At 46.6% G+C, this 10,447-nt stretch overlaps 1 protein-coding gene across 4 annotated transcripts in view; it reads left to right on the top strand.

Moving 5' to 3' along the window:
- The window catches only part of LOC138295318 (ribonuclease inhibitor-like), a 171,041-nt gene extending 162,676 nt beyond the window's left edge, over nucleotides 1-8,365 (top strand). For 3 of the 4 annotated variants that reach the window (XR_011203570.1, XM_069233538.1, XM_069233539.1), the window contains one exon: nucleotides 1,262-3,375. Coding sequence is in view for 3 of the 4 variants with exons in the window: in XM_069233538.1 (XP_069089639.1) it covers nucleotides 1,262-1,331 (70 nt within the window). In the remaining variant the exon portion in view is untranslated. Of the gene's footprint in view, nucleotides 1-1,261 lie in introns of all 4 variants that reach the window. The other variant, XM_069233537.1, reaches the window with a different exon arrangement.
- The last annotated feature ends 2,082 nt before the right edge of the window (nucleotides 8,366-10,447 follow it).

A 10,447-nucleotide genomic window follows, 5' to 3' on the forward strand; every position in this document is an offset into this window, starting at 1 on the left:
CAGCACCTCTGTTTCCAAGATGGCAGAGGTCTGGAGCACACTGGAGGAGCTCTGGACACCTCCCAGGGGAGGTGCAGGTCAGGGGAGTGGTCACTCCCCTTTCCTTTGTCCAGTTTCGCGCCAGAGCAGGGCTAAGGGGTCCCCTGAACCGGTGTAGACTGGCTTATGCAGAATTGGGCACATCTGTGCCCAGAGGCTGGGGGAGGCTACTCCTCCCCTGCCTTCACACCATTTTCCAAAGGGAGAGGGTGTCACACCCTCTCTCAGAGGAAGTTCTTTGTTCTGCCATCCTGGGCCAGGCCTGGCTGGACCCCAGGAGGGCAGATGCCTGTCTGAGGGGTTGGCAGCAGCAGCAGCTGCAGTGAAACCCCAGGAAGGGCAGTTTGGCAGTACCAGGGTCTGTGCTACAGACCACTGGGATCATGGGATTGGGCCAACTATGCCAGGATGGCATAGAGGGGGCAATTCCATGATCATAGACATGTTACATGGCCATATTCGGAGTTACCATTGTGAAGCTACATATAGGTAGTGACCTATATGTAGTGCACGCGTGTAATGGTGTCCCCGCACTCACAAAGTTCAGGGAATTGGCTCTGAACAATGTGGGGGCACCTTGGCTAGTGCCAGGGTGCCCTCACACTAAGTAACTTTGCACCTAACCTTTACCAGGTAAAGGTTAGACATATAGGTGACTTATAAGTTACTTAAGTGCAGTGTAAAATGGCTGTAAAATAACGTGGACGTTATTTCACTCAGGCTGCAGTGGCAGGCCTGTGTAAGAATTGTCAGAGCTCCCTATGGGTGGCAAAAGAAATGCTGCAGCCCCTAGGGATCTCCTGGAACCCCAATACCCTGGGTACCTCAGTACCATATACTAGGGAATTATAAGGGTGTTCCAGTAAGCCAATGTAAATTGGTAAAAATGGTCACTAGCCTGTTAGTGACAATTTGGAAAGAAATGAGAGAGCATAACCACTGAGGTTCTGATTAGCAGAGCCTCAGTGAGACAGTTAGTCACTACACAGGTAACACATTCAGGCACACTTATGAGCACTGGGGCCCTGGGTTACCAGGGTCCCAGTGACACATACAACTAAAACAACATATATACAGTGAAAAATAGGGGTAACATGCCAGGCAAGATGGTACTTTCCTACAACCACATGAAAAAAGGTTTGGAATCCTTACTCAGTGGACCATCACATGGCAGAAATGGGGCATTGCTATATGTGTTAATATTTCTTTGTGTCTCTTGCAGGTTGACAGAGTGCTTCAACCAAAGTTTGGACAATGATGATACTTCCTCAAACTACAAGTCAATGTGCTGAGTGATGATGCACCCCTTGAGTGGAATCGGAGAACTCCAGTTTAAAAAAAGACTGTTTGACTTTTAACAGTTCTTGCAGTGAAATGAACTCTTATCTGATGGAATCAAGCTCATAATCGATTCTTAAACAAAATTGACTTGTTTAATAACACATAGTTCAAATGCTGAGAAATATGATGACAGCCTCTGAACTTTTTTAACTGACCAAACTAAGAATCTAGAAACTAACATTGATTACTGCTTAATCATAACCCACTCTCTTAAGTAAAGTACCAACCAAATCAAGGATCAAAACTCCTACAGGAAAACTTCATTCTAGCTGTTTACCTCCCAAATGTTTAGCTGTTAAAGGTTATGGGCATAAAATTATTTAAAAAGTGGAATTACTACTGGAATCTGCTACTGGAAGTAGTGATTATAATGGGTGCAGGAATATAGATCCAGTATTCACGTTCCAGTTATACTTAATCAATCAATCATACATTTTTAGAGCATGCTACTCATCGATTGGGGCTCAAGGCGCTGTGAGGTATGTCCTCAGGATTCAGTCGAAGAGCCAGATCTTGGAGGTCCTTCCTGACGACTGTCTGAGGTGGAGAGGTAAAGTATTCCAACGTTTTGCCGCAAGGTTGGTGAATGATCTTTCTCTAGCCGAGGACTTCTTTATGCGGGGTACAGTGGTGACTGACTGCTGGGAGGAGCAGAGACATCTGGCAGGGGAGTACCAGCTGATGCGGTGGTTGAGGTAGCTTGGTCCAAGGTTGTGGAGGGCCCTGTAGGCATGTAGGAGGAGTTTGAAATTGATTGTCTTCTCTAGGTGGTGCCAGTGGAGATCTCTCAGATGTCCTGTGATGTGTTCTCGGCAGGGGATGTTCAGGACAAGTCTGGTGGAGGCGTTCTGGATTTGTTGTAGCTTGCTCAGGTTCTTCTTGGTGGTTCTGGTATAGGGGCGTTGCCGTAGTCAAGTCTGCTTGTGATCAGGCCGTGTGTCATGGTTTTGGGGTAGTCGCTAGGGATCCATCTGAAAATATTCCTTCAGATTCAGAGGGTGTGGAAGCAGGTGGTATCGACGGAATTGACCTGTTTTATCATGGTGAGTGCTGAGTCGAGGACGACGCCGAGGTTGCGTGCATGGTCTGTGGGGAAGGCGGGATGCTGAGTATTGAGGGCCACCAGGAGTTGTCCCAGGCTGAGGAGGAGGGTGCCAGGATGAAGATCCCGGTGTTGCTGGAGTTCAGCTAAAGGCAGCTCTCCTTCATCCAGGCGGCAACTGCTTCCATCCCGTTATGGAAGTTCTTCTTGGCCGTTGAGAGTTTTTCAGTCATGGAGATGATCAGCTGGGTGTCATCAGCATGGAGACGATGTTCAGTCCGTAGCTCCTGACAATTGGGGCGAACGGGTCCATGTAGATGTTGAACAGCGTGGGGCTCAACGAGGAACCTTTGGGTACTCCACAGCTGATCTCTGTGGGTTCTGACAGGTGTGGTGGGAGCCTGACTCGCTGCGTTCTGCCTGTCAGGAAGGAGTGTATCCATCGATGGGCCTTGCCGTGTATGTCTGCTGTGTGGAGTCTGGTGGATAGGGTGCGGTGGGACACTGTATCGAAGAGGGTCTAAAAGCCCTGTCTCATGTCTGAATCCAACATTCTCTAGCATTTGCAGATTTATAAATCCCTGTGCCATCCCTCATCTACTATCTAATATGACAACTAAGCAAGTCAATTCCTAAGAGTCTATCTTACCAACTTATCAGGTATATTCCGAAAATCTTGAAGGGGTCTTACTGGAAGTTCTAACAATGGATAGTGGTTTCGACATGTTAGATCATTATTAGGATGTCATTAGCCTCAGCAGTATGCATTTTGTTATTGGAAATGCCCTTCTTGACGTTCAAGAGAATAGAGAATTTCATCTGTAATGTGAAAAAACAATTCCTAAACTATTATTCTGCATCAGGGTCCACTCCCTCATCTCTTTTACTCTTTATATATCAAACCAAACCATTAAGCATAAATCATTGGTCTGATGCAGTGGAGTCCTGGTGGAGTCTTGCACACCAAATCTGACCCACCCGCAATGGGGTCCCTAAATAGCCCTAACAGAGGGTTTGGTCACTCTGCAGGGTGACCACTTATCAGAGAGAGTCACTGACGCCAGTCACCTGCCCTGACCATCCAGATGCTCCCAGGAGCCTCTTCCCATCTTGTTTCCAAGATGGCAGAATCAAATGGCCACCTGGAGGATCTCTGGGCACCACCCCTAGAGTAGTGATGGACAGGGGAGTGGTGCCTCCTCTTTCCTTTGTGTGGTTTCACGCCAAAGCAGGGACCAGGGGCCCCTGAATTGGTGCAAACCGGATTATGCAAAGAGGCCACAAAATGTGCCCTTCAAAGCAAGCTGGTGGTGTGGGGAGGCTACCCCTCCCCAGCCTTGTAACACCTATTTCCAAGAGAGAGGATGTTGCATCAACAGGAAATCCTATGTTCTACCTTCCCCTGCTTGAGCTGGTCAAGTAGCAGGGGGGGCAGAAATTTGTCTGAGGGGCTGCAGCAGTGTCAGCGGCCCGCAAACCCTGGAAGACTGGTAGGAGCAATACTGGGGGTTCCTCTAAGGAGACACTAGAGTGCATGGAATCATGCCACCAATACACCAGTGGCCAGGACACAGGTAAAATGACTTCCCTGCACTTACGAAGTCCAGTGCATTGGAACTGGAGTTCATAGGGGCACCTCAGCTCATGTAGGAGTGCCCTCACACACAGAAACCTGCACCCTGCCCATTGGGCTGTAAGGGCCTACCATATGTTTGACTTACAGTGACCTGGTGCAGTGATCAGCAGTGAAAGGGTGTATGCACTTTTTCACATAGACTGCAATGGCAGGCTAACAAACATAGCTTGCATGGGCTCCCATGGGTGGCATAATACATGGTGCAGCCCATGGGGGACCCCTGGTGTACAAATGCCCTGGGTACCTAAGTACCATATAATAGGGACTTACAGGGGTACACCAGTGTGCCAATTTTGGGGTGTAAAGGGTACCACAGCAACCAAATGTAGAGGAAAGAACACAATCACTGGGGTCCTGGTTAGAAGAATCGCAGTGAAAATAGTCTAAACACACTGACAAACAGGAAAAGGTGGGGGTAACCATGCCAAAAAGAGTGACTTTCCTACAGGCCTCATGTACAAAATTGTGAAATAATGAATTGTAATCTATGACAAATAACAGCTCTCAAAACATGATTCACTACATTGCATGTACATTGACAACACAGACTGCAATACGGAATTGTTATGATATGTTTTTGATAATTACTAACTAAAAATTTCTGAATGACATACACGTATCAAGGTTGAGACAGGTGTAGTGTGGGAAGAGTAAGGAGAGAAGCAGGGACCATTGTTAGGAGTGTTCCTGCATTCACTTGCATCCACTTTGAAAATGGCAAGCCAGGAATCTCATCAGGATGGTTGAAGAAAAAGAAAGACAATATTTTGTAATGCTGAATTGGAAATCGAGGTTGAGGGATGTGCAGCTGAGCGTGCTTGACTGTTCTGGAAATCATCATTTGTGTGCCAGAAGCCAAAACAATCATTTGGAGCAGAAGTTGTGACCGCATGATGCAGTGCATATCACTAAAAGGACCATCAAAGAGATCCAAAAGGAGTAGCATGGGTTGTGATCAAGGACAAAAGAAAGGATCGCTGCCCGAAGATCTGACACAAACTGTACAGGGAGGGGGCAGCAGTACAGGACCAACACCAATGGAAGAAATGATAGCCATTACATTTCAGCCAAAGGCAATTGTTAGTGTTGTAACCATTGACACTTCGGCCCCAGTGGCCATCATAACAAGCAAGGCAGAAATTATCTATTATAGATGTGTAATAACTATAAGCATGTGAAGTGTGTGTTAAAAAAGGCACAATCTTGCATACACACATTACAAAAATGAAACAATGTCTTACTAACTGTTTACAAAAAATCAATTTCTAACTGTATATAAACAATGCATTATGGTGCTTGTAGTTCTATAATAGCTGTGAATATGTTTTAAACACAAAAAGCATAACAGGTTAAGTTTCAGAATCGGGTCATGTTTCAGAATCCTTACTGATACATCTTGAACATCTTAAACTTAACCAACTTTACCTTTCATAAATTTTTAATTATTTTAGCAATTCTCTTAAATCCTTTATTATTTGTTTAGATGCGATAGAGACTTCCCTCAGGCACCTGACTGGAAATTCTTGAACAGTACCTCTGCACACAGGTAGGTGGCGTTGAACGGCTTTGAGGCATCAGAAGCATTGTCCGCACTGGATGTGACAAGTGCTATGCCTATAAGGGCGTCACCTCTGTGCGCTGACATCAGTTCCCTTCTTTCTGCACCAACAGTGCAGATCCGGAAGAACTACCTTGATCAATTTTTGACCCCTTTTTAGGTTTTACCTGCACAGCAATTGTGCTGTGCTTGCGAAGTCTTTTGTTTTTAATTTAAATAACTAATCTTAAAAGGGCTTACATCCCGCCCACTGGCCAAACATATTTAGTATTTGTTGGCTTCGCTAGTCACTCTCCTTTTCTTTCTTCTAACTGGTTAGTAGCCGCTTCCGACATCATCAAGCAGAACTTCCTCTCTTCTTCTCGTAGTGTTGGCTGTTCTCTGGTGCTTGGATGAAGTACCCCTTCTGGTTGGCAGTGAGTGGCTGCCTGTTTGTGTTGTTTCGCTGGCTGTGCGCGCTTCAAAGGTACTATTTTTTTTTCTTCCCCATTCTATAGGTAAGGGAGCGCTTTACATGACCACCATTTGTATTCAGACTGACAGAGAGTGATAAAGGGTCTGCCCAGCGAACATTTTATGTTCTTCTTACTCCCTGGGGACATCTTACTCTCAGCGGACATCTTATTAAATGCATCTTATGGTTTTTAACTGCATCTTGAGTTTCGTACAAGTTTAGCTTTCGGTAAATGAGTCTGATTGTATTTGTGTTATAGTTTTCTTGACCCACTTCGTATTACTTCGCAGTAACTAATTTGCAGCTGGCATGGCACTATGTAAAACACCTTATTCTTCTAACTAGCAGTGATGGTTTTGGATGTTTGCCTCTCTCCTACCCGTAGTAAAGATGAGTTCAAGTTACTCTCTTTGCCCTCCCGAAGCACGTCAGGAGTGTGTAGGGTCTCACTCTACCTTCTGTAGGGGCACTCTCACCAGGGAGGAGGTAAAGCAACGTAGCACAGCTAAGTAGGCAATTGCAGTCTGTTCCCTCTGCCTAGAAAATGGAGGCTTGACAAACATACCTCCCTCTGTAGGATCTTTCTGGGTCTAGCGGGGGTCGCAGGCAGATTATGTTCCCAAAGGAGACAGGGGGTGTTTTGGAAATTCAGAGAGGGAAAGTGTCACATGTTAAGCTCCACCACTGGGATGGTTCCTGTGCCATGAACATTTGCAGTGACAGTAAACAAAGACACATTCTCACCCCTTAAGGGACGAAGTGCAGTTACATTTACTTTGTTTTAAGTTGAGGTGGTATTTGGGGCAAATAAACACTCCTCCTTTTCTGTCCGAAAGAGTTTTTTTTTTGCCTTCATGCCCATGAACCTGCCTCCTATGCAGCTTGTGCCCCCATGTGAGTAAGGCCTCCCACTGTCAGCTGCTGGGATCCCATTCACCTCTGAGGCCTCTCTGCTGATAACTGCAAGAAATTTCTGCAGATGGCCGTAATGCATCTGTGTCTCTGGGGGATCCAACTCTACCATGACCCACATCTGAGTTTACAGCCCAACTACAATCATTACCACTACTGTAGAGTGGGCGTTCTGCTACTGAGTATGGAGCCTGGCTGCACCCTGCCTACAAACATTCCCACCACTGGTTTCCAGCCTTTCACCATTCAACATAACATGAAATTGGGTGTAGCCACCCAAAGGTAGATGCCACATTGGTCACTACAAGGTACTACTCTAAACACCCACTAAATACAGTATTTAGTGGGCATCCCTAGACCAGAAAATCAGATTCCACGGACAAAAGAAGACCAGCAACAAAGAAGACCCAAGGCTCAAGAACTGAAGTCCTGCGGCACCAAGAAAAAGGTGCCAAACCCTGCCTGCTGCACCCAGGACTTGACAATCACAGCTGAGGGGTTGCTTGGATGTTGGATGGACTCTACAAACCCCAAGAGAATCTCCAGTCTTTGAAAATTGCAAAAGATCTCCCTCCAGAGTGATGGCATCACTCTCCTGCAACAAAGACCAAAAACCCAGTGACGGCAACTTCGCTGACCAAGGAACCAGATGCTGCAACTGGACCAAAGTCCACCCAATGGACCGTGAGGATAAATCCTGCAAGTGTGCTAAGTTTGGTTGCACTGCGCCCTCCAGCGGCTGAACGCCACCATTGCCCCAAGCAGTGGTAACCTAATGTCGGACAACCAGAAAGACAGTCCACTCTAGATGGAAAAAGAACCAGGAGGAAGCACCAGTCAAGGGACTTTAGAAAACACCAGGACCTTCCACCAGAGCGCCCCTGCTGACCTGCAAGCAACCCTCAAAGTGACCTACCTCCTGCTTCAAAGGGCACCTTTGCGCACAGCTCCTGGCTCACAAATTTGCTCTGCACCCGGCCGCCCTGTGCACTGCACCGAAGATATAGATGTGCCCTATAGGTCCCTTACCCCTTGCAACCTCGACACTCCAAGGGGGCCCACCGGACTTACATTCAAGTCCGCCTGAGCAGTGCTTTTCAAAGTAGTCCCCGGCAGTGGCCTGCCACCAGCTCCAACAACTTTCCGCAGCAGCTCCCGCCAAAACCAGGAACCGCCCAAACTTCTCCAGCTGGTCCGTAGTGCCCACTGCTAACCTCAACATACCTGCAAAAGGAGACAGTGGTAAACGCATTGCCTGATTTTATATGCATTTTAAAAGTATTGCTCCATTGATTCCTCCGGTGCGTAATTACTCACAAAAAGACTATTTTTGTTAAAGTTCAAAAATTCATAACTTAAAACGTACTTACCCGATTTTGATGATCTTGGTCTTAAACATTTAATAAAAATCTGAAGTATTTTTGTCAGTTAGTCTTGAGTTATTGTTTTGAGTGTGTGTCTTGCTTTATTGGTACTGTGAGTACAAAAAATGCTTTGCACTTCTCCAAGATTAGCCTAACTACTTGACCAAGCTACCACAAAAATTAGAGCATGGGTGGTCTAGTTTTTACATCTGTAAACCAATGTGTGGTTGCCCGGACCCCCCACACAGTGTGCCATGTTTTGCACACTACATAGAGGGCCAGCCTCCTTCAAACGACCCGAGCAACACTAACTCAGTCTACCTTCTGGAAAGCATGAGCAGCATCAGTCTCAAATAGCTTGTCACCAACCCTACCCGCATCACAAGACACACGCTCGATCCCATTTCACGTCCAGCGATAAAGTCAAGTACAACCACGTATCACAGCTCACCTGGGCCAACAACTACAGCGTCCACTTTACCATATGGTAGGTGGTTGGTAAGTACCACCTACCAACACTGGCACCATCTCCCCCAGATCCACACTCAGAAACTGGAAAAATATATCAGAAGACCAGTGGAACAATGCTCTCAACTCCCTCCTCCCAGACACAACACCCAATGTAGAACAGGCCCAAAAGAACCTCTCCTAGTGGATCACAGAAAGCGCCAACAAAATTGCCCCAGCCAAATCAAAAGGACCTGCTAGAAGTTGGATCACCGCAGATCTGAAGTCCACCAAGTCTACCAAATGCAACTGCCCGCAACTAGGAAGGAAATGGCTCACCAGCAAAGAGAGACGAGACCATACCATCTTCAAGACAACACTCAACCAAAACCACCACCTCCTGAAAGAAATAAAGAAGAACTCTCTTGCAGCACAAACCGCAGCAAGGAGCTCTTTGCCATCATGAATGAGTTTTCCAACCCCCAGCCACTGATAACAACATCAACCCCTCCCCCCCAGAACTATGTGACACCATGGTGGACTTCTTCTAGCCATCTAAAAAAACTTCAGACCCCAACCCCCGCCGCCAACCACATCAGCCTGATCATACCCATGAACACTAAACCTGATCATCTTCTCACTCATTGGAACCCTCTCCATCATCAGCTGTGCACGTGGGCGCCCTAAGGACCCCTGTTCCCACCACATCTTCAACCTCAGGAGCATGACAATTGGCGGCAACCTAAAGAGAGACCCGAACACCTCCATCATCTCGGCCTCCTTCCCTGAGTACTGAAAATACTCTGAAGGAAGACCACTCCTGAAAAAAACATCTGCAGACCCAGCAGAACTGCTGACCCATCTCCCTGCTCCCATTTGTAGTGAAGGTTCTCAAAAGGCAGTTAACTAGCATCTAGCCTAATATCTAGAACACAACAACCTCTTGGACCCCTCTCAATCAGGATTCTGAACCAACTACAGCACTGAGACAACCCTGATTACAGCCACCAGTGACATCAGGGCCCTCCTGGATCACGCGAAATGGCAGCCCTCATCCTCCTGGACCTTTCAGCCGCCTTCGACACCATGTCCCATCAAATTTTTTTTATCAACAGATTCTACCACATCAGAATCCAGGGAAACGCCCTCAAATGGATCGCCTCCTCATACCTCACTGGAAGAATCCAGGGAATACATCTCCAGGCTACTGTACTGAAGGCTGCTTTTCAGAAACAGCAGTCAAGATGCAGAGTAGCGTATACGCCACCCAGTCACGCCCAAGGTTACCAGCGTCAGTATCAGTTCTTTCAGTACTCCCAGAGACGCAAGTGTTACACCAGAGGCAGATACCAAACCCTGGGCAAAGATAAAAGGGTCCCCAACCGGGTGACTTCACCTTAAAATAGTGACTGAGGGTAAGGTGAGCCACCACAACTTATCACACCTACACTAGAGGTCGACCGGATCTCTGGACTCAGTGAGGAGTGTGGTAATCAGATTCATTTAACACAAATCAATAACATGAGAAACATAAACACATTTAAACACCATGATCAACTTACCTCAAAATCAAACTCCAAACTGAAGTTTTATTACAACATTAAGTCAATGTTACGTAAATAGTGTGCAAAACTCAGTTATAAACGTCTAAAGA

Source organism: Pleurodeles waltl, chromosome 5 (genome assembly GCF_031143425.1).
Source record: "Pleurodeles waltl isolate 20211129_DDA chromosome 5, aPleWal1.hap1.20221129, whole genome shotgun sequence".
Lineage (NCBI taxonomy): Eukaryota > Metazoa > Chordata > Amphibia > Caudata > Salamandridae > Pleurodeles > Pleurodeles waltl.